This window comes from Triturus cristatus, chromosome 2_1 (genome assembly GCF_964204655.1).
Source record: "Triturus cristatus chromosome 2_1, aTriCri1.1, whole genome shotgun sequence".
Taxonomy (NCBI): Eukaryota; Metazoa; Chordata; class Amphibia; order Caudata; family Salamandridae; genus Triturus; species Triturus cristatus.
In genome coordinates, this window is record NC_140581.1 from 171,764,665 (window position 1) to 171,789,350 (window position 24,686).

The 24,686-nt window shown below is 42.5% G+C and overlaps 1 protein-coding gene across 2 annotated transcripts in view; it reads right to left on the bottom strand.

The window, feature by feature from the left end:
• Positions 1 to 24,686, bottom strand: part of PSTPIP2 (proline-serine-threonine phosphatase interacting protein 2) — a 348,974-nt gene that overhangs the window by 41,568 nt on the left and 282,720 nt on the right. For both annotated transcript variants that reach the window (XR_014969634.1, XM_085629151.1), the window contains exons 9-11: positions 22,422 to 22,501; positions 5,076 to 5,174; positions 2,489 to 2,585 (exon numbers count right to left, since the gene is read on the bottom strand). Coding sequence is in view for 1 of the 2 variants with exons in the window: in XM_085629151.1 (XP_085485277.1) it covers positions 2,489 to 2,585; positions 5,076 to 5,174; positions 22,422 to 22,501 (276 nt within the window). In the remaining variant the exon portion in view is untranslated. The remainder of the gene's footprint in view (positions 1 to 2,488; positions 2,586 to 5,075; positions 5,175 to 22,421; positions 22,502 to 24,686) is intronic.

Consider the following 24,686-nt stretch of genomic DNA (forward strand, 5'->3'; position numbering starts at 1 on the left):
ACACATCCGAACCCAATGGCGGAAAAAAACAATCTGAGGATGGAGAGGATGCCCATGCGCACTGTAGTCCAGAGGAGGAGTCACCTATCCCAGGATACTTCGAAGACTCTTCCAGGACAACAACGTGCAAACATCCGGACCCAACACTAGGCGGCGATCTATGCACAGATATGAATTCAGCAGCCCACATGCCTCGAACCACAGCATACTTGAATTCCTAGGCATGCAATAGTTCCTATGTCAAACATTATAATGAATTGCTCTATGTTTGCCATTAAGAGACTTTTTTGTATCTGAGGGAAGGAATATCTCCAAAGGGCTGTGGTTAAAGTATGGCCAAATCTGTTTTTCATTTCATCTTCGACTTAGGGGGCTCCAAAACCCCTGCAATCACGGTCATGTTATAAAGTTTTGAGACAAGTTGATTAGGCCCAGAGGCAGGTACGAGCTAATAAGAATTGATTCAACTCCTCTGGTTCCTGTGGGAAGACGATGTAACTATGTATAATCCGTAATATAGGAACACATCTAGAGCTATAGTGTCTGTGTGGGCAACTGTGTCTGAGGACGATCTTATAAAATTATCCACTCAGAATCTGTATTCCCAGATTACTGAGTTGTTGGCAAGCGTTGGGCATCCTTATTGTGGAATTGTTGGGTTAATGTAAAGTGAAATGTGCAGCAAACATAGATGTGCCTCGTTTTGAGCATAGCATTCATTTTATCCAGGTACCTTGTCGGAACGTGTGAATACAATGTCAATCAATGTCATAAGTGGAGGCCCAACAACAACAATATCAGTAAATGCAATGTGAACGTATGTCACTGCGTGTACCCGCACAATGCACGTCAATGCAATGCCAATGCCCGCACAGCAGCGCCATCAGCAATAATGATACCAATGTATACAATGATCCATGCTCATACGATAATATTATTGTTCCGAATAAGAACAATGTCAATGTAAATTCAGACCAGAGCAAACATAACCTTGTTAATACCAGTATGAACAATATCAATGTACACAATAACAACGTATGCATAATGCTGATAATGTCGATAAAAATTATACCAGTAGCTGCCATTATTTTTAGGAAGTTCCAATGAACTCACATTATTGCAGTCTGTTTTACCCAAGGTGACCTTTCCATCAACCCCGAGTCAGAGGTACGGGGTTAGGCAGGTCATGCGACCCATACCCACGCCTATCAAGTAACATGTCACAGGTGGGGTCCCCCATAAACCAAAGATAAACACGCATCCAGGGAAAAACCTTTTTGATTCCACAGATAGTTGCACACAAACAAGTCAGAGATAATTGGCCCTAATAAATCCTGTGTGGCCAAAGACTTGCATTCCCCAGAAATACCGCAAAGCTAGGTACCACATGTAGATAGGAACATTCAATCATTCAGGACACAACAGGCACACCGCACGTAGTAATCACACGCTCCTCATGCTGGGCATCTGGACACATACACACCGACCCACTATAGCTCTCCCCGAGGTCGAGAGCCGTCTGTGTTCTTATCAGATGCCCGCGTTTGTTAATTTACAACTAAGATGCATTTTTGGAATGTAGAAAATTTATTTTATTGTACCTCATGAACTGTATAAATTGATGGTCAAAACTTTGTACATCGAGAGATTTCTCAAGAAGAGTTTTCAAGAACTTAGACAGGGGCCCACCGACTGTAAATCATTATTGAACATGTTCCTTATTGGAACAGTGTATCCCAAACCTTGGTCATTCCTCCACCTACAACATACTGTTCTTTAGTTGGGAAATCTCACTGACTAAGCTATGCCCCTGTATGACTGTATTAGTGAAGCTTTCGCTAAAGTGCACCTTGATTGCTGTCCTCCAGTTGATCCATCTCACAATACAGTACTCCTTGACACCGTAATATTACTGTTTTACTACAGTCTAATTTCAGATAACATTTTTAATCATAGGCAAATTACTTTGCAGAAGTAACATAAGTGTACTCTAAACACTAAGACCCAATCATGAACAGGCCCCTAAATTCTGATCTCAAATCCAGGAGTCACCACAATTTTCCCTAGGTAATCTTCAGCAGATTTGACCTGAAGACATTAGTAACTTGGGGTGGAAAACACTGATTTCTCGTGAAGAACATGTAATTGGAGGTTTTTACACATGTATGGATATTTAGGGGTATAGTAAATACTTCTTCACCATCTGGCCCAAATCATAATCAGGGCCTACATCTTCAATTTGGTTTCTAGTTTTGGTTGCCAGGGTTATTATGTTGTCCTTCATGTCCATGGAATGATACACTTTATGATGAAATAGCGCAAGGAATGGATAATGCGAATATGTACAAATCGAACATTACTAACCAAGAGCGATTAAGATAATACTTCAGAAATCTTACATGTTCAAATGGCAGATCAACCACCTACTTTTCATTACTTCAGAGGTGAAATGGAAATACATATTAAATCATACATGTTAACCGGTTACCTGGGGGTGTTCCTCCAGTTTTCTTGTTTTCCACAAAATGTTCAATGTCCTTCTGAATACTGCACATTTCTAAGGATTTTCTAACTTCTTCATACATCTGCATTAATGGAAATATACGAGATAGGAATACAGCGTTTGTTAAATGTGCCCACTGTCAAACTGGAATTCAAGTACAACGCTTCAAATACATGAGTTAAACACCCACTATTCAATTACCACAGTTCCTAAATATTTAACTTGACAGTTTACTTTCAATCATAGTTCTGTCCCCACTGCAGCACTGAAACAGTGACACTTTATCCAAATTGTGTATAAAGGAGACTCTTTTCTATTGGTTCGACTTGAGAAGCCTTCAACACTGTTGATTACCAAGTCTTACTTGACACCCTCTCCTCCCAAGTCAGCATATCCGAAACAGCCCGCGAGCCATAAATCCATACGTGTGGACTCTTTCAAATACCCACTGTTAGAAATGGGCCAGGTCTAACACCCACTATGCCTGTCCGTTTTCTCCAAGCTCCATTCTGGCACTAATTATTTTAGATCCCTACCTGGAGCTTGTCGTGGGCCTGTTGGTTGAACACACAACGGTACGTCAAGGTGTTTCAGGTGGCAATCTGTTCTGAAGATACTGGATGTTGGAGTCTATCCCTCCGTCTATAACTAAAATAATCCAGAAGGTCAATATTGGAATAGGAAGCATGAGACAGACGAGGGTAGGTCATCCCTGGATCGGGACGACATTAATACAATGTGTCTTATCAGTCATTGCCACTGAGAAGGCTAGTGGGGCTTTCCCCACTGTACGCACCATCTACGACTGAGCAGGGGGCTTGGCGGTGGCAACCTTTCAGAGCTTGTTTCGGATCTGTGAATACGTGTTGCTTATCGCCTACAGTAATGCACAGCTTGGGCGGATGCATGACAGCATACGCTATTCCCGATTTCTTCAAGGCACATTTTGCTGGAAAAAACTCCCTACGCATGGCCGAGTCAGAATATATGGCCATACGAGCACCCTGAAACTGAAGATCTTTCTGCTCCCTCGCCAGCCGGTGGACGGTAGGCCGCACACCTCACTCCATTGAGTGAGGTGTGCGGGGGCAACACCCTGTTCATGGGTCTCCAGGACTCCACATTTATAGGTCTACAACTCAGCTTCCTTCTGCCTCTTCCTCTCCCAAACCCTCTTCACCTGGCCTAAATGTATATATTAAAGCTTTGGCTGAGGCACCGATGCCCCACTGCGTTTACTGAGTTGTATACTTGAGTCTTTGATACACCAACCATTATGTGACATGTCCCTGCTGCTTATGTGATTGTCAATCGCACGACCTATGTAAAGCACTCAGCTGTCGCTCGAGACTATACCTGTGCTATTTTAATATAATAAAGTAAATAAATAATGAATGATCTAATCCTGACTGCGAAGAAGCATAGTTAATAGCCAGAAGACAATGCTGTAAACAGCATCACTTTGTTGGGGAAATATTGACAACCAGTCTACATTTGTTCTTCTGTAGATGCTGTTGTGACCAAGTCACATAAGCTGTTATGTCTTACAATCTCTAATTTCTAGCAATAATGAGCAGGAAGATTCAACACTGGACATGTTTTCTAAAGCAGTCATTGTTCATATCAAAGGAGTGAAAAATTAGGACACTACACTGTTGACTCAGAAATGTACAGAATTTGCTGAAGGTTATATAAGACATTTCAACTAAAGGAAATGTGTGCAAATCAGGTCTGAATGCAAATTTCATTTGACTTGAGATGAATCTTTATTTAGAATTTATGGAACATATGCTCACCATTACTGTCCTCTTGGCACTGAAACCGGCAAGGTTAGAGTAGCCAGAAAGTCTGAACTTCCATGGAAAGTTTCCATTTTGCAAACAGATACCAATCCTAACGCCCCCTAGCATCTTGAGAATGGCATACGCCACAGCATGTCAGGGTACTCTGCACCTGTTTGATTTCAATTGCAAATGCTACAATTTTGTGTGGATACAAAAGGGGTTTCATACCTCAGGCTCATAGTTACTTAAATCTAAAAAAACACACTGCCAAGAAATATATTACGTCAAACTCTTCACCAAGAAACTATTGCCACAATTTTTTGTACGCTTGTCACTGGGCTCCTGGTGCAGGCTATAATTTGCCAAAGCGCAGCCTTCCTTTCAGTCCATAGCCCGGCTACTATAATGCATAGTATGCTGACTGCTACACATACACATGCAAACACCACACGGCAAAGGGTGGTGGGGGGGATCAGCAGGCTAGTACTGTGCAAGGGTGGTACGTCAGGTGTGGTTAAGGCTGGTTCCCCAGGTCACAGCTAAAGATGATCACACTCATGATGATGTCTGGTCTTGGATCCTGGTTTTCTGCGACACGGACTAAAATGAAGCGTAACAACAACACAGGTGGTCTTGATAATGGTAACTTTTGGTAAACTCCTTAATGTTTTTGCCTCTCGTTTTAGTTCCTGGAAATTGCATTTTGATTGACCTACTTATTCACCAAATTTACTAGAAACTAATTCTTTTAACCGTGAGAAGCAATGCATTAAAAAGTAGGTACTTACCACATCGCTGGTCACACACTGTTGGGAAAGTTGGTTCAAGTGTGTCCAGACTGCATTTCGAAAGTAGTTCCTCCGCTCGCACTCCTGTGTTTCTAGAAACTGCAAGGAGACAAATTTACATCAATGTTAGCTCTGGTCTAGCAATGTCAGCAGTGTGATTAGGGTTTGATTTCTCCATGTTAGCAGTGCACCTAGGGTGCCAATCCTGGACTTACCTCTGACAAATGCAAAAAGAACTATTGATGGACAGAATGCAGAACAATGTCATACATTCACCCCAGTACAGAGATCTGGCCCTAAATACATAGTTTTTTGCTCACCATGCCATTCCAGTTTGGACCCAGCCATATGCAAATCAGTCTTGACCCTGTGCCCTAAAGGAACAGTCCAGCCCAAACTGCCAGGCCAGGTCCTCCCTGGAGTGGAAACAAGCATCCTAGAACCGGTTTCGAGGTTTCACCTCTCTTCAGCCAGGATAGCTTGATTCCAGTGGCATGGAGAGCACGGGACTCATGTCTGAGCATACCCGTCCCACTCGGGGTGACAAATGCAAAAACAACAATTGATGGACAGAATGCAGAACAATGTCATACATTCACCCCAGTACAGAGATCTGGGCCTAAATCCATCGTTTTTTTGCTCACCATGCCATTCCAGTTTGGACCCAGCCATATGAAAATCAGTCTTGACCCTGTGCCCTATGGGAACAGTCCAGCCCGAACTGCATGACCAAGTCCTCCCTGGACTGGAAACAAGCATCCCAGGACCGGTTCAGGGTTTCACCCCCCTGCAGCCAGGATAGCTTGATTCCAGTGGCATGGAGAGTACTGGACTCACGTCTGAGCATACCCGTCCCACTCGGGGTGACAAATGCAAAAAGAACTATTGATGGACAGAAGGCAGAACAATGTCATACATTCACCCCAGTACAGAGATCTGGGCCTAAATCCATTGTTTTTTTGCTCACCATGCCATTCCAGTTTGGACCCAGCCATATGCAAATCAGTCTTGACCCTGTGCCCTATGGGAACAGTCCAGCCCGAACTGCCAGGCCAGGTCCTCCCTGGACTGGAAACAAGCATCCTAGGACCAGTTTCGAGGTTTCACCCCTCTTCAGCCAGGATAGCTTGATTCCAGTGGCATGGAGAGCACGGGACTCATGTCTGAGCATATCCGTCCCACTCGGGGTGACAAATGCAAAGAGAACTATTGATGGACAGAATGCAGAACAGTGTCATACATTCACCCCAGTACAGAGATCTGGGCCTAAATCCATCGTTTTGTTGCTCACCATGCCATTCCAGTTTGGACCCAGCCATATCCAAATCAGTCTTGACCCTGTGCCCTATGGGAACAGTCCAGCCCGAACATTGCACAGTACAGTCCACCATTACACGGTACTGTCCACCATTACACAGTACAGTCTACTATTTCACAGTACTGTCCAACATTACACAGTACAGTCCACCATTACACTTGCTAGTCCACCATGTAGTTACTTCATCAGTGACTGGCAACATAACAAAAGCCCCGCACCAGACTGAATCCTGTTCATCAGGGCCCGGGCTCTCTTTCTCAGCTATGTCTTTGCCTCTCAGACATGTTCTGCTCCTGCACGTCGCCATCATGTCTATCCATTCCTTACAGACCCTGTGTTTTTTCTCACCTTGTCACTCCTTTCATAAAAAGGTCCCCTTTTGTTCTCAATTAACTGCAGCTCACCCTGTCCTGTCTCCTCTTCACCACAGGCTCCCCGTCTATCCTACTCATCTCCCATCTTCCCTCCTTTTATCATTGGTTCTTTTTCCTGCTTTCTTTCAATGTTCCTCCTTTCATGGAAAACTCTCGCCTGCCTTTCCCTCTCCCTCCTTTCAGCACCGGCTCCCTTCTTCTACCTCATATCCACTAGCAGCTGGTGTCAGGGAAATGTGGTGAGTGAGCGCGGGCAGGCAGGAGCAGCGCGGGCAGGGAGGGGAACTGTAACAAACAAAACAATTAAGAACAAGCATTGGCATAGCCAATAGGTCTCGCCTTTGGGACCTTATAAGTATTTAGTTATGCAGCACAATATCCTTGGTGCAACAACATCAACTGTTGCATGGCTAAACACTTATAAGGTCCCAAAGGCGAGACCTATTGGCTATGCCAATGCTTGTTGTATAGTGTTACTGTGGTAGAATAATTTAGGAAGCTTAGAAAAACGGACTGAAATTGTATATTTCTGACTGATCTACAATGTATATTTAGAATATGGAAGTTATGGTTGGAAGAGACATAGTTTTATTATTAGCTCAGTTTTTACTGAGTATTAATGTTGTTCATACACCCTTTGCATTTATATGAGAAGCCCACAATGCCCTAATGAGGAGGCCACAAAGCTTTACTGGGGGTGACCTCTCTGCAACCTCATATAATGTGCATTGGGTCACCAACATGTGAGGTGCTTCTAAGGTCCATCAATAAGGATTTTGCGCCAAATTTCCTCTGTCGTATAAGGTGCACTTGGTGCAGATACTTTAGTTGAATCAGTTGATACCACGACCCAATGGAAGACTCTCGTGGGCACACCCTCGTCTCCCTCCAGTCCTCCTCAAAGAGTGGACCCAGATCCAGTTCCAAGCCTGACGTCATGCAGCCTATCAAAGGAGTCTACAGTTTAATTAATCAGAGAGTGGTAAATTTGAGTTATGTTACGGTCTGTCAGGTCTCCTGTCAAATAAATAATAACCCGGTATTTGTAAAGCGAAAATCACCCCTCAGTGTCTCAGGGCACTGGAGGCCGTCGGGGAGATTAAGCGAGCTATTTCCCAGAGTGACAGGGTGCTGGGCTGCCACCGGTGCCGGGAATCGAACCGTGAGCCCCGTGCTCCGGAGTCAGCTGCCCTGTCAATAGTTCACCTTTAGGATCCTAAGGTCAGGAATTTGCCCCAATTATGCCACATAGAAGTGATTGCATGACAGAGCTGGAGGTAATGGTAAAATTGATTCCGATGGAGATCAAATTGATTTTGTAGGTCCTCAAATGATTTCAACACAATATCCAACATCACATCCCCCAGCCAGGAGAGCCCTGTTATGTCCCATTGCTTGAATCCCTTTAATGCTGCCACCTGGTCCAGCGATTTCCTGTCCCACAGACATTTCAATTGCGAGTCACTGTCGCGATCCCAATTCTTTGCATGTGTCTTTCCAGATCTTCAACATCAATCTGGTGGCCGAGGGGAGTGTGGGATCCAACACTGTTCTATAAAGTACATGCAATATTTGGTCTCCATGCATTGCTATTGTCTTCATGTGTGAAGGCTAGGCCCCTTGAGTGTCAGACCACCAATCAGTGATGATCAGTAACTGGGAAGGCCTACAGTAGGACGTAATATCAGCCACAGCCACTCCACCCTCATAAGTAGATTTAAAACATTTCGCTAGAGCTATACAGGAAAGCCCCCGATTTTACACAAAGCTCGTTATTATGGATTTATTTTTTTTGTGTTGAAATTTTTTATTGAATTTTATCATGAAATACAGAGTAACAGAGAAATAATAAAACAACGAATTATTGATAATATTAAATACATATGTTGATGATAAATATGAACGAATAATAAGAAATCATATTATATATAAATATTAAAATGAATAAATAAGTGAGTAGATATATGGTATAAAGAACATGAATAAGAACTGGATATTATACATATTATAATATATAAAATATGAATACATCTAAATATAAAAGAGAATGACTTTGTACAAGAAAATTAAAATAATTAGATCAGAGCACAAAAATAAAAATAAAAAGGGAGGAGAAAATTGATATGAAAAGTGGAAGAAAGAAGAAGAGAAAAGAGATAAACTGTAAAGAAGAGAATAAGAGAACAGTGAGAGATAATAGAGCCAGAGGAAGGGAGGGAGGAGAAGGAGGACGGGAGCGGGGGAAATAAATTGATGAAGGATAAAGGAAAGGGAAAAAGAAAAGAAATACACAAAATATAAAATAATGAATTAGTTAATTCAAGTGTTTGCATTAGGAGAGAGAGTGGAGTTGGCATCAGTGTTAATTTCAGTTTTTAAAAAAGAAGCCCAGGTCTGGAGAAATACATCAACTTGATCTTGAAGGTTATAAATTGTGCGCTCATGTAGGGCTGTTTGCATCATTGCCACCAGCCATTCTTCCTGAGAGGGTGGAGAAGGAGACTTCCAATGACGCAAAACACAGATTTTAGCTGTAGCCAATGCAGTATGTAGAAGACGTATTTGTGATTTAGAAAGTTTTGGAAAGTGTCGAAAATCATGTAAAAGGATTGTGGCAGGTGTAAATGGTAAGGATAATGGCATTGTGGAATGTAAAGTCTTGCCAACAAAGGACCAAAAGGACCTTGTTGCTGGGCAATCGCAAATGATATGAACTATGTCACAACCAGAGGTGGAACATCCCCAGCAATTAGTGTGTGAAAGCAATCCAGCTTTATGTAACTTAGTTGGTGACCAGTGCCATTCATGAAGGATTTTAAATATACAAAATTTAAGCCTTGCTTCACGAACGCCTTTATGTAATCCCTCCAGTATCTTGTCCCATTCAGAAGCCGCATATGAAATAGATAAACGAGATTGCCATTTATTTTGGAGAGCATACGAGAGAGATTGTGAAAATAAAGGAGACATAAAGGTTTTATAAAGACCAGAGGTCACTCCTCTAAACTTTCCCCACAGATTTAGGTAAGATAGTATTGGGGACACCTGCAACACCCAAGGGGAGTACCAAGTGTTTCTTCAGACATTGTTGAAGTTGAGAGTATCTAGAGGAGTGTTGTATAGGAAGATTAAATTCCTCACATAATTGAGAAAATGATTTAAAATTTCCATCATGAAGAAGTTGATCTGGGGAGTAAATACCAGCTGCTTGTCATAAAGGCCAGGATAAAGTACAACCATTGATACGGATAGCTGAATTGTTCCAAAGAGGAGCCTTAACATGAATACGCGCGTTTGAGCCTAGTATACGATGCCCCCTTTGCCAAGATTTGTCCATGACTGATAAGATCGGATTCTTGGGATCAGAAGAACTAGTGCCACTACCATATAAAAGAGAAAGATCTGAGTTCTTTGATAAAAGATGACGCTCGATGGAAACCCATTGTGGGACATCTTTAGTTCCTGGCAAAAAATAAGAAAATTGGGAGATGTGTAGAGCAAGGGAATAGTGTTCAATGGATGGAAGACCCATACCTCCACATAACTGATGGGCCTTTAATTTTGTTATAGCAAGACGTGGTTTAGCTGAGCCCCATATAAGAATCTTAATCTTAGAATCTATTAATCTAAGGGTAGCTAAAGGAATCTGGAGGGGAAGCATACCTAAAACATAGATGAAATGAGGTAGGGTGACCATCTTGATAGCGTGTACTCTATCCCAAAGAGATAAACCCAGAGCTTTCTACTTATCAAAATCCCTCTGCATTTGAGAAAGTAAAGTAGCTAAGTTATCTGCAACCATATCTTCCAAACCTTTGTTGACCAAAATTCCTAGATATTTAAGATGTGAGGACTGCCAATGAAAAGAGAATCCATGAATCACTGCCCTTGTAGTGCCATTAGAAATGGGTAACGCTTCACTTTTGTCCCAATTTATTTTATAACCCGAAAAGGAGGAGAAATCATTAATAATTTGAAGAAGGGATGGAAGAGATCGAGGAATATTATTAAGAGTAAGAAGAATATCATCTGCATATAAATAGATTTTAGAATGTCCAATTGGGAGAGGCACACCTATAATATCATCAGATTGATGGATAGCAGCAGCAAGTGGTTCCATAGCTAAAAGAAAAAGAAGGGGGGACAACGGGCAACCCTGACGTGTTCCCCTCTGTATTGGAAATGCATTGGACAAAAAACCACAGCAATTAACCTGAGCTGATGGATTGTCCTATAACAAACGCACTTTATTGATGAATTGATCACCCAAACCAAATCTATGCATAATGGTAAAAAGTCAATGCGGTCAAACGCTTTTTCTGCATCAAGCGAAAGGGCCAAGGTATCTTCTGAAAGATGTTTAGCAGACCACAAGATGTGGGCCAGGGTGCGGAGATGGTTCCGAGAAGAACGCCCTGGTACAAAACCTACTTGAGTGAAATGTATTAAAGAAGGCAGTACTTTGCGGAGTCGAGACGCCAAGATGCTAGCCAAGATTTGCGGGCTACTGGTTGCAATACAGTTATCTGGGGAGGGGATTTCAATGCGGTCTTAGATGATACAATGGATAGGAAGGGGGCAGCCCGAGCATTGAACCAGATGGCGAGCACCGCACTCCAAGAAATAATAGCGGATGGCGACCTCATTGACATCTGGCGAGGCAGGCATGGGGAGCTGAGGGAGGGTACATGCGCCTTGGCCCACCGCAGCGCTTGGTCCCGTTTAGACTATTGGCTAGTGTCGCGTGACATAGCCCTGTGGACGTGGAACATATGCCCCGTACACTCTCTGATCACGCCCCTTGCATGTTGAAATTGGTGTTGCCGGGGGGTCCGCGCCCGGCGTTTGCGTGGCGCCTCCCGCCCCACGCTTTACTGGATGATGCATTTAAGGAGGAGATTAGAAAGGATATTACTGATTATTTTGAGCTTAACGCTGGATCGGTAGCCACTGAGACATCCCTGTGGGAGGCCTTTAAAGTTGTTATTAGAGGTCAGTGTATTGCCAGACAAGCTGGAGTGTTACGAGCTATTAGGACCACCCTTGCATCACTGGAGGCAGATATAAAAGAACTAGACCAAAATACTTTTGATACTGACGAGCAGGATAAGGCGGGTTTATTGAAAACCAAGTTATTGGATTACGCTGAGGAAGCGCAACGTGAGGTAAAATTCTTAGGTAAATATGCAGAGGCAAGGCGCTATGGCGAGGGTGGGAGGCCAGGTAGGGCATTGGCAAGTATGTTGAAGGCACCAAGATCTGAGGCATTCATACATGAACTGCGTACGAAAGCTGGCATCCAGATTAGAGGGCAAGGAGAGATCCTTGGTGCCTTTTCTGATTTTTATTCTAAACTATACACAACTACCCAGGAAACGTGCCCGGAGGGGCTAGAATCCTTTTTGGATTCAATTGCGTTGGTATGGTTTAATAACAAGCATAGAGAATACATTGACCTCCCGATCGATGCCGGTGACATGGTACGGGTCATAAAGAGCTTGCCACCCGATAAGGCGCCAGGACCGGATGGCTTAACCACGGCCTTCTACAAGGCATACACTGAGGAGCTGGCACCTAGACTGTTAGCAGTGTACGAAGAAACTCTGGAGACGGGTGTCTTGCCCGCGTCCATGCGGGAGGCTTTGATTATTACACTACTAAAACCAGATAAACCAGCAGATGACTTGGACTCCTATAGCCCCCTCTCCTTGATAAACGTGGATGTGAAGATCCTTGCCAAACTAATTGCGAATCGGGTGCAACTCATGTTGCCCATAATAGCGCTCCCTGATCAATCGGGATTTGTACCGGGGAGATCAACCTCACACAATCTTCGCACGATCTTCTCGGTCTTGCATTATCTACATCCTGGCGTTAGGGCAGCGGCGGTATTTTTGGATGCCACCAAGGCCTTCGATACTCTTGAATGGCCCTATTTATTTACTATACTAGGCAGGATGGGCTTTAGTCCACTCCTCATCAAAAAAATGTGCTTGCTATACACAATGCCCAAAGCCCGGGTGAGGGTGAATGGCCTGGTGTCGGAACCCTTCTCCATTTTGCGGGGTACGAGGCAGGGTTGCCCCCTCTCCCCGCTGTTGTTTGCCATAGCTATGGAGCCTCTGGCTGCCAGAATCAGACAGCATCACACTGCAAGAGGCATAGGATTCAGCTGTAGAAATCTCCTGATATCGCCATACGTGGACGATGTGACCCTCTATCTTATTAATCCGGACGAAAATTTAAATCCTGTATTGCGGGAGTTTGTCCGCTTTGAGGGGCTTGCTGGCATCTCTGTCAACTGGTCCAAGTCGGTGATCTTTCCCCTGACTGAGAACACCGCCAGGGTATCCTCTGAATACCCCCTACGATGGGAGGCAGAAGAGATCAAATATCTAGGGATATGGATCAGTCGAGATCTCCAAGCGATCTGGAACCTTAATTACGGGAAAGCGATAATGTGGCTGGCAGAAAAGGTGAAGATATGGGCGAAGCTACCCTTGTCCCTCACGGGGCGGATTGCGGTGGCTAAAATGATTATATTACCTAAATTCCTCTACCTATTTGTAAACATACCGATCCCACTCACGTCACACTTTTTTAACACCCTGAGATCCCATCTGGTCGAGCTAGCGTGGGCGGGCGGACAGGCGAGGGTATCTTGGGACATGCTGACGCTGCCTTTAAAACAGGGTGGTATGGGCGCCCCAGATATGAAGCTATACGCACTTTGCGCTCAGGCCCAATACCTGCACTTTTGGACCCACCCAACTCCCTTTCAGCCTCACGTGGCGGTGGAGCGGGATGCTGTTGCGCCACTTCCGCTGAACGTAGCGATATGTGCCATAGCGAAACGTCCTAGAGGGGATGTGGATACGGCTGGGACACTACAATGGGCATGGGAGGAGCTACGCAAGAGGGCTGGAGTCCCGCTGCTTTATGCCCCCTCGCTTCCCCTAATGCATAACCCGATGCTGCCGTGTATTGCGGATGGAGTTGCCAAACACTTAGTGGGGAAAATGCACCTTCTCACATTTGCAGACCTCTTCCCTGACAACCAGTTCATGTCCCCCCCGGTGGCAGAGGAGGGTCACACTGTGCCCTTCTCTGAGCTATTTTTGTATCACAGGTTGAGGGCGGCGTGCCGCGATCTTAGCGGGAGCTTCCCGGAGGCCCCTCCGACATTCGCTGCTTTGGAGGGTGTGGTGGGCTCCCCATCTCCGCGTAAGTTAGTTACCCGTATTTACCGGCAAATGCAAAACACAGCGCCGGTGATCACGCCGAAGTCCCTCCAGAATTGGAATGAAGATCTCCAATCCCCACTGTCCGAGGAACAATGGAACTTTTGTTGTGGGCAGCTTGCGGAGCTCTCTCCCAACTATAAGTTACGGTTAATACACTTTAAATACTTGCACAGGTTCTACAGAACCCCTATCAGTCTTCAAAGGATGGGACTCCGGGAAACGGATGAGTGCTGGAGATGCAGGTGCTCCCCTGCCTCCTTTTTACACATAGCATGGTCTTGCCCACTGTTAGAGCAGTATTGGTCTCAGATTTTCGCTCTAATAAACCAGATCGTTGGACGCTCTGATGTCCCAACCCCTGTGCTTGGCATATTGGGCTATGTTAAGGAGACTCCACCAAAATCGCGCAAATTGCATGCGCTGCTTTTACTATTCGCTAAAAGGCAAATTGCGCTGTACTGGGGCAGACGGAGGGTGCCTACGATAAAGGGCTGGCTGGCTGATGTAACATATGGGCACACCCAGCTGACCACGTTCTGGGAGCTGATGCCGGCAGCATCCCGACCTCGCGATATCGGGGAGCCGTTTGTGCACTGGGCTCAGGAGCGTCAGGACATGGAGGCAGAGGGGGACACTTTGGACGTATAGCCTCTATGGTGGGTGGAGGGGAGGTTGGGCGATGTTTCCGTAAGCGGGTGTGGCACTTAGGTTTCCCTACACTAAGAACTAGAACACAGTTTGCGGCCCATTGTAAGGAAGATCGTGGGAACATATGTCTGCTATGATAATTGCCTGTGGGTCTGGCAGGTCTATGTCTACATGAAAATGTGCCAATATGTGCAGCCCCTGTAACCTATGGACTAGTCCTAACAATATGCATTGCCCTATATGTAATTGACAAGACACATGTGGTAACCAATACACCCCTGAATGACACCTGTGAACATCATGTATTGTATTATGCGATAACAAAGACTGGCTGGTTATGTTGGTTGTATTGGTTATTGTATTTTTTGTGGATATACCTAATAAATAAAATAAATAAAAATAAAAAAAAGATGCTAGCCAAGATTTTAATATCACAATTTAATAAAGAAATGGGACGATAGCTACCGCACAAAAGAGGGTCTTTGCCAGGTTTAGGTTGTACAGCTATAACTGCTTTATTAGAGAGAGGGCCCAGTGATGATTCTTTATCAGCCTCAAGAAATGCAGCATGTAACTTATCAATCATGCTATGACCTGCCCATGTATAAAATTCAGCAGGGAAGCCATCTTCCCCAGGAGCTTTATGATAAGGCAGAGCAGTAATGGCTTTAGAGATCTCATCTTTTGTGATTTCACCATCAAGCAGAGCTCTACCATCATCAGAAAGACGCGGAAGACTCACCTTCTCTAAAAAAGAGGACATCTTACCTAGGTCTATTTGATTACAAAAGGAGGCAAATTCATTAACAATCTCTTGGGGCCTTGTAAGTATGTCACCTTGAGTCGATCGAATAGCTGGAATAGCCATTGCTGCTTCCCTTTGACGTAATTGTGCAGCTAACAACCTCCCGGCCTTCTCCCCTTGCTCGTAATGTCTTCCTTTCATCCTTTGTAAAGCAAATTCAGCTTTGGATGTAAAGAGACTATTAAGAGACATACGTGCTTGCTCCAATAACTTGCGATTGTGTAAGGTAGGATCCGACGTATATAAAGGGGAATAGAGTTGAATATCTCGTTCTAATTCTGTCTGCTTTGCAATATTATTCTTATTGGCAAGTGCTGCATTGCGCATTAGTTGCCCTCTAATAGTGGCTTTAGTCGCCGCCCAAACAGTTCTGCTGGAGGTGACAGAACACTGGTTAATAGAGAGATAGTCCTGTAGATGGGATTGTAACTTAAGTTTACCCTTGGGCGTCCTGTGTCTTTGAATGCTCATACGCCATGGTTTACGCCCTGGCCGGGATAGACCTAAATCTAAAGATAAAAGGACAGGAGAATGATCAGACAAGGCTGCTTCTAGGATACGTGATTCCGTGACTTATTGAACCGCTTTGTGCGATATCATAAAATAGTCTAAGCGGGAAAATGTACCATGTGAGGATGAGAAGAACGTATATTCTTTGTCTTGTGGATGACTAAGACGCCAATGATCAACCAAACCATTATCCGAAAATATGTCATTTAATACCGCTCTATCCGCTGCATTGGCCTTATCAAACGAACCAGTTTTATCTAAAATAGGATCTTGTACCAAATTCCAATCCCCATCAATGAGGTATTGCGAGGCATCAATTTCTGTGAGGAGGCGATTCAATTGAAGGAAGAAAGACTTTTTAGTGCCAATCGGAGCATAAATAGACCCAAGACAAATGTAAGAATTCTCGATACGTAATTTGGCAAATACATATCGACCATCAGGATCTGACCAAGTCTTGGAGATCGTGACTGGAAGTGATCTGTGGATAAGAATTGCAACTCCACATTTGCGGACAGGATTAGTATCTGTGGGGTCATTTTTGTGAATGCTGCTGTGAATGACCTTCCCCACCCAATCTCTGCAAAGTTTGTCAGATTCAATCTCATCGAGGTGCGTTTCTTACAATAAAGATATGTCTACATGTTTGGACTGTAAATAAGAAAGTACCTTCTTCCGTTCAATGTAATGAGTGAGGCCATGGACATTCTAAGTAATGGTAGATAAAGGATGAATATTAGCCATGATGGGATACAATCAAAAGGGATTGGGAATCAATGTATTAGTCAAAAATGGGAAAAATAAGAGGTAGGAATACAATGGGAGGGAATAGGGCTGTATGGGTTGATAAGAAACAGAAAAGTGTAAGAAAATAAGAGTTTTACAGGTTAAGAAAGTTTATTATATGAAAAGAAAAAGAAAAAGAAGAAAAGAAAAAGACTTATGGAGGACAAACGTGATAAAGAAGCAAATAAAGAATATAATAAAGTATTGTATAGAACAATAGAGAAAGATATAGGAAAATGTAAAAGAAGGTTCTTATTGATATATATCTGAGGGATCAAAATGTTTTATGTAATCCGTATATTTCTGGCTGTTAAAATATAAAAGATAATCCAAAAAAATTGATATAGCTTCGTTACCTACAACTTTTAACCGAGGGTCTGGGCTCACTGGAGCACCACTACGAGTACAGACACCTTAAGGAGGGTGGACAATTAAAATCAATATCAGCCAGGACAATAAATTCGAAAAGCTGTAAAGAGAGTGAAAACTCCTGTGACCCAAATACATATAATAGTATGCGTTAGGAGGATAAGCACATTTCATTAAGAAACATAGATAAGCATTAAACGGGTCTAAAAGCAATAAATGAATGAGAATGAATACCCGAAGTTAAAGTAAACTTAAAATTATCATTCATAAATACAATTCTCATAATATTTACATAATAAACAACATTTGATAACTTAAATTCATAAATAACTGTAAGAAAAAACGTTGGTATTATTTAAGAAAGAATGGCAGCATTGTAAAGATGGATAAAGAGCCTGTTCTTAAAAAGTGAGATAGTAATACATTAAAAGCACATATCATAGCGTATAACATATGACCAATGTGAAATAAAATTATAAATAATGTTTAGAATAAAATTCTTTTGATAAAGGGACTGACATAAGATACATATTAAAATACATAGTAAGTATATCCATAAGGAAAAACACTCAGTAATATATTATAATCATCTATAATAAATATAAGTAGAACTTATTCATCTTTCTGGCTGAAGAGTAAGATGTAAGTAAACACAAGGAGTAAGCATTAACTGAACTTAAAGAGTCAGGTAAGTTGATAAAACAATATTTACTAAGACCGTAACTATGAGGATAATAAATAGGAACTCAACTCATTCTCCATCTGGAGCAGATTTTAAGGAAGATCTGGACTTATCTCTACGTTGATCTTGTGTAGTAGTAATTACAGACTGCAAGGCGGACGCTTGATCCTCGTGTGTACGAAAAGGTCGCTCTGTTTCACTACCTCGAGGACGCACATCCCCAAGGTTGCGACGCCTTTTATCTGTCGACTGTTGAGGTTGTGTAGAACTTTGACCAGACTGCTCATGAGAAATGTGTTGTACATCCATATCCTGAACTGTTAAACTGTCTAGAAAATGCTGTAAGTCTTCAGGGTTGTAAAAGTCTTGTGATTCACCATTTTTAGTAAGGCGGAAGCGAGCTGGGTCAAACAGGCTATACTTGATATCCAACTTCCGCAGTTGTTGTCGCATAGCTAAGAATAGTTTTCTTCTTTCGTTGGTTTCTCTCGAGAAGTCAGCTGCCATATGTATTTGATGACCATCATACATGTAAGATCTTTGCGTGCGAGCTGATATTAGTATCTGTCTGACTTGCTCATGTCTCAGAAAACAAGCAATTAGAGGCCGTAGTCGAGAATCCAGGTTTGGTCATGGAGGACCAATACGATGAGCACGTTGGATTTCCAATGGTGGGTCAAAAGTAGTACCAAGTAATTTGGGAAGAATTTTACATAGAAATAACCGAGCATTTTGGCCTTCAATTTTCTCCGGAAATCCAAAGAAGCGAACATTGTCTCTTCTATTGCGATCTTCCAAGTCAACAAGCTTACTGCGAAGAAGTAGAAAATCCTGGTCCCTGTTTTGTACTGAGTCAAGCCTGTTTTCCACTACAGTTAATCGCCGATCCAGCCCTTCAGTTTTTTGATGAAATTGCGCAATATCCGATCTAATGGATTTGGTTTCTGTCGTGAGGGAGGAAATGTTATTATCCATTTCTGTAAGACGGCAACTAATAGTTGAAATTTCCTGCAAAATACGATTCATAGTTGCTGCGGACTCAGCGGTTGAGTTGACCAAAGATGAAGTAGGTGGTGATGGGGGTGAACCTTTAGTAGGCATAGTGCCTAGTTGCTTATGTGTGTCTACAGGAGGAGACAATTTAGAATTTTTGTTGTAATTTTTGTGATTAGACATCTGTAAAATGTGTCCGCAGAGTGTTGAAAAAACCAGACACAAATGAAGCAATTAACAATCAGATGCAAACAATTAGAGCACGTAGGGGTTAATATGAGGGTGAAAGAGTAAACTTATCACACTTAATTCTGTAGGCTCACGTAAATAAACATTTTAGTCTCTTACCGATAATAATGACAAAAATATCGCAAATGACAATGTATGGCAGCATCCTATGACATAAAATATTTAGCGTTTGTCACTGAAAAACAACATCAGCATAGAACTAGTAAGATACAAATTTTAAGAAAAAAGCGCTCAATCTTCTACTGCATTGTGTATAAAATCATTAGACCTTCATAACATGCAATACAAAGCTGACAGTGTGTTCACATCATTGAGCGAAAAAACGCATAATATGCCATAGAAATTCCTCATAAATAATACTTCATAGGCGGAAAGATATTTCCACTGGACAGTGAGGTGGTATTAAGTGAAGATATTGCGCATTACCAACATGAAAGGGCGCTTTGAAATGAAGAGTAACAGTCTATCTGAAAGCATGTTGGAAATGAATATGTCACAGGAGAGCAAAAAGTATTAGTTGACCTGGGAACTCCATTCTTGAATTTTACTCTCTGCAGGTGTTGGCAGACGAAGGTTGGAGAATATAAAAAAAAGAAAAAACAGTGAAGAACTTTAACATTTCACACATTAATGGAAGCGCAAAAGGTTGTGTGTGAAGTTTCAATAGAACAGCTGAGTTCCAATAATAAGTATTTGGTGAAAGAATAATTGTTCCAGTCAGAGATAACCTTGAAAAGGGTCATGTCATTGCAGGAATAAATCACAGAAGCAGAAGGCAAAGATACTTCTTACCAGCTGAGAAATATTGAAGCATTGAAGGAAGAGAGCCTTTTCCTTTTTCCACTATGCCCGGTAAGAAAACCCTCTCAGGAATGCAGCCAGAGGGGTTCTCCGGTTACCTTACGCAAGAGCAGAGGCTTCTGAGGCCTAGGACGTGCTTGCCTGAGCAGAAACAATTTCAGTCAGAATTAACCCTAAAAAGGGTTGTTCGGCTCTGAAATTCAGCCACAAGTAAAAGCGCTGCTGTAGGAAGGCATAGCTGTCACAGGGGTGATCCTAGCTCAGGTGTAAAGTGCACCGCCTCCGTCAAGGGTCCGTCTCGCAGTGGAGCCTCACATTCAGGCGGCCATCTTCCTTCGTGGCCAGACCACGCCCCTCCTCATTATGGATTTAATTTGTATGAAAAATGCATCCAGTGTCTCAAAAAGAATATTCTGTAGCTCATACAGCCAGAGCGGCAGAGCGACAAAAAAATTGCAGATGTGCCCGAATGCAACAGTGGAAGTGTTGCCCACAACTTTAAATCAATGTTTTATTTTTTTAAATAAAAACACAAGCAAACAATATAAACAACTTAACTGTGGTTTACTGGCCCAATCCTTTTTTACTACTCCCCTTTCAAACAGAAAAAATAATTGCTAACAGTCTACATGGAGGAAGAAATGTGCTGCCACTTTATGGCACTTAAAGAGATCCACAGCCCCAGCAGTAATTTTATTCAAACGTTCACTGTGGTTTTAATACCATATATTGCACCCTGGGCACATTCCAATTCACATTTTGTAGGGTAATACTACCTACTCTAAATGCTATCATGTAATGCAAGTCAAACTGTTGAACTCTCTTTATAGTGCCTAGCGTCTTCAACGAAGAGCATCTCAGGGTTCCATCCTCTACCCACCACTTACCATTCTGGACATGGACCTCCTTAGTTCTCTACTGAGACAGTCCAACGCGTATTGTAACTCTATGGTGACGACATACACCTATACTTGAAAGTCTCCCTGCCAGAGGACACAGCTAATACTGCAGTCACCCTTGGGGATGTCGACTTATGGCTTTCGTTCCAGTATCTAATACGGAGTTCCTTTCCTCTCGCTGCGCCACTCTGGTGCAATCCTTACTTGGTACAACAAACCTGTTTGACCGAAAGCCATCTATTCAGGAAGGATTCTAAATCATGGGCTTTATTCTTTTTTAACTCACACATTTTTTTTTATTTGAGCTGTTTAGAACAGTAATCGTCAAAGAATAATAATACAAAATTAAGTACGCATAATACAGGTTTTGCAGCTAAACTGAGCACTGTAATAGAGGTAGGTTATCAAAATACTGGACATAGCAATTCCATTTTTGCAAGATAAACACAACATAAAATTGTTTGAAAATGTATATTGTAGCTTGTCTTCAATGTGGTTTCATAGTAAAGCATCATTTCAAGTTTGTTGATGGATGCAGATCCACACAATGACATAGACCCTTTGCCTTTTCAAACTGTTTAGTGCTTTGTATGCCAGTGCTACAACCCTCTCCACAGCCATGCACAAGTCAATTTTACTATATCATTCCCCAGCGTTGCATTTGGCTTTATTCTTGACAAACACCTGAATTTGCGTTGCGTTAACACTATAGTGAGAGGAGTGCAACACCAGACTCTTCAGGGGCATAAAGACGTATATCCAAGCAGATGACATCAAAACAGTAGGTCACTTGCTAATCTGAGGCTTCACTATGGAAACTCTAATAAGTGGCATTCCTAGAATCCACCAGGCTCTTCTTAAATCTGCGCTCAATGCTGCAGCTTGACTAGGGTCTACATCCAGAAGTTAAGATCACATCACCCAAATCACGATCACTCTAAGATGTCGTCTTCTTCTAGAGACAAGTAACATATGCAAGCTGTCCTGCATAAGTCACAAGGCTATGCATGGGGGTGGAGGGCTGTTAATACCAGGCTCACTCATTAGACATCTCTGGAGCCTCCTGTTTTCTCCGAAGCAAAGACTCTCTAAATCTAGAGCTCTATCATTCAAAAAATGAATTCGAAAATTACTTCCCTCCAGCTATAAGGATGAAACCCTCGCAGGAAGTGGGCTAAACATCCACTTTTCTACCATCACTTCCTGTTGTGATTGGAGCAAACCAACCTCAAAAGAGGTTCTAGATTTGGGTGGCCCAGAAAAAAGTCAGTACTGAGACAAATTTTTTAGGTTATGGGTGTTAGACTGTAGAAGATGAACCCAAACACTATCTACTTACTGTTTTCCCCGTATTGTGTAAGAGAATGGACTGCCCCATGGCTGCCACTGCCCTTAGGATAACTCATACCTTGTAGTGTAAATTATACAGTTTACCTGTGCATTTTATTGTGCGTCATACTGCCAAACCGCTCTGTACTATATATAACCGCAAATACATAAATAAAGCACAATATTAAGGTGTTACTTGGTGCCCCTGCAACAAATGAGCAGGAAGTGTCCACCCCTAAAAGGAGGGTAACGTTTTAATTTCTCAAATGCATAACTATTTTGAGAACTTTTTTCAGGGTAGTGATCAGTAGAATATAAAAAGTAGAATAAATACTGTACCACGCAGGCTTTCACGTGCTCATTCTGCCAGTCTTCTCTGATTTTGTCCAGCACGCTTATATTTAGTTGGTAAGCCTTGTCTGGAACAACAACAAAACATTATTTTAAAGAGCCCAATGTGAAGAGCCCACAGCAGGAATATCATGTTGATGAAAACTGTAGCGTGTGTACTGTTAGCAATAATACATACCATTCATTTGTGTTGGGTCTCTACAGCCAAATAACGATACAGAGGTGTATTCATACGTTTAAGTCAAGCATACCACACAATATCACCATCGCCCCCACACAGTATGCCCAACAGCACGCCTGCAAAGCTGCCCCTGGCATAGCTCTCCAGGTGTATTACTGAAAACGTTAGTGAATTCCCAAAATGTGTACTGCTGCACCCATTCGTAGGAGTGTTAGTGACCTCGATTATGAGTGCCCCACTACAGGTGGGTTAATCACTGTATCAATAAATCATAATACCTTTGGGCCTATTATTTTTTTCACCTGTTAATTAATGTCAATTACGAGTTTTGTCCTGAAAATGTGGCATACCATACACATTTTGGAGCTTACTGCACCCAAATTCACGTCTTTCTATTTTCTGGCCAGTTTCCCCCTCGGTAAAGAGCAGAAGGTTTGACCCCCTGAAAGTATCTGGGGAAAACTGCGGATGTGTGGTATTTGCTGCGGGACTCCTGATTCCGATATGTGCAGTGACAGGAGTTACTACACAGAAGAGAATTGTCTGGGACACTCATTTTCAAAACCCAGGGAGCAGGTTTACTACTTATGAGAATTTGGATCAGAATGTTGTAGTATTTCCTTGCACACATTCCACCATGTTTTACCAGGCGAAATATGTGCAGGAGAAAAGTGTGGCCCTTTCATGCTACTTGCCTTGTTCTGTGTTGATCATTAGCCCTCATTACACATTGCACCATTACTTACCCAGAACTGTGCTACCCTGCACCTCTTCAAGAACTATTTTCCTGTACTGAGGCAAACTTTTCCCAATAAACACTAGGGAGTAGATTTACTAACATTTCGCACTAGGCTGTGCAACAACCAAAGTTGATATGAGCTAGCAATCTTCGAGCCTGCTTTCCACCATTCACACACCCTTACACAAAGTTGCGTTTGTAATGTGATGTCTAGCCAGTGGTGGCCCATGCAGGTAAGAGCGGTGAGGCCGTGTTGGGGGGATTCAACAGCCGACCACGAGTCAAAATAAATTTAATATAAATTTTCCTTCATCGTCATCTGTCGAAATCCCCCCTCACCCAGCTCCACCGCTCCTACCTGCACGGGCTACCGCTGTGTCTAGCATAGGATTTATACAAAATACTACGCTATGGGCCTGATTACGCGGTGAGGTGTTATTTATTGTCCCTGATAAATAATGATTCCATTGGGTAAAATATTTATTGAGTGCGATAAATAACACCTATTTTGAGTATATGGGGAATAACATGCAGATTTTGGTGTTTATCTGACCAAAATCAGCATGATATGGTAAATACCATATGTTTTCCCTTGTTAAATTTCGGCAGGTTTGACCTGCTGAAATTGAACGACTGTTGCGGTATTTAACAGGGGTTTACGCACGGCAACGAATTTTAACAAACAACTTGTAATCAGGGACTTTGACATAGTTTAAAACGTTTCCCACACCGGATGTGTGCTGTGCAGCACAGCACAAATGCAATGTTGGGAAAAATATAAGATACATTAAATCAAATCTCTTTTTTTGATTGTTATTGGTTTATTTAAAAATTCAGGCAACTAGTAGAAATTATAGTACCAATATCTTACAGTCAAATGCATTTTCTATGTCTAATATACATTATTTAGATATAAAATGTTTACACATGATGAATATAATAATATGTAGGGTGACAAGCATATAGTGATTTCAAAACATTAATAGACACAGCCCTTCTAAAATCACAGCAAACAGAGGCATTTTCAAATCTCTTTTTTTATGCCTGCCTCAGAGACATATTTTGGTGCACAGCCCTGTGTAGTGTTCCTACGCAGATAGAGCGTTGCGTCAAAAACCATGAGTGGCTGCAAAGGAACGCCCATTTATCACCCATGGAACACCCCTTTGATGCAAAGTGCTACTTTAGGGCTACTTTCCAGCACAAGTGAACTTTTGCGCTGGAAAGTAAATCCCAAATCAGCAGTTTGCACCGGTTTGCTTCACTTCTGTGACACAATTCCTGGACACATTTTGGGAAAATCAGCCCCTGGATCTTTCACTTGCATGCAATC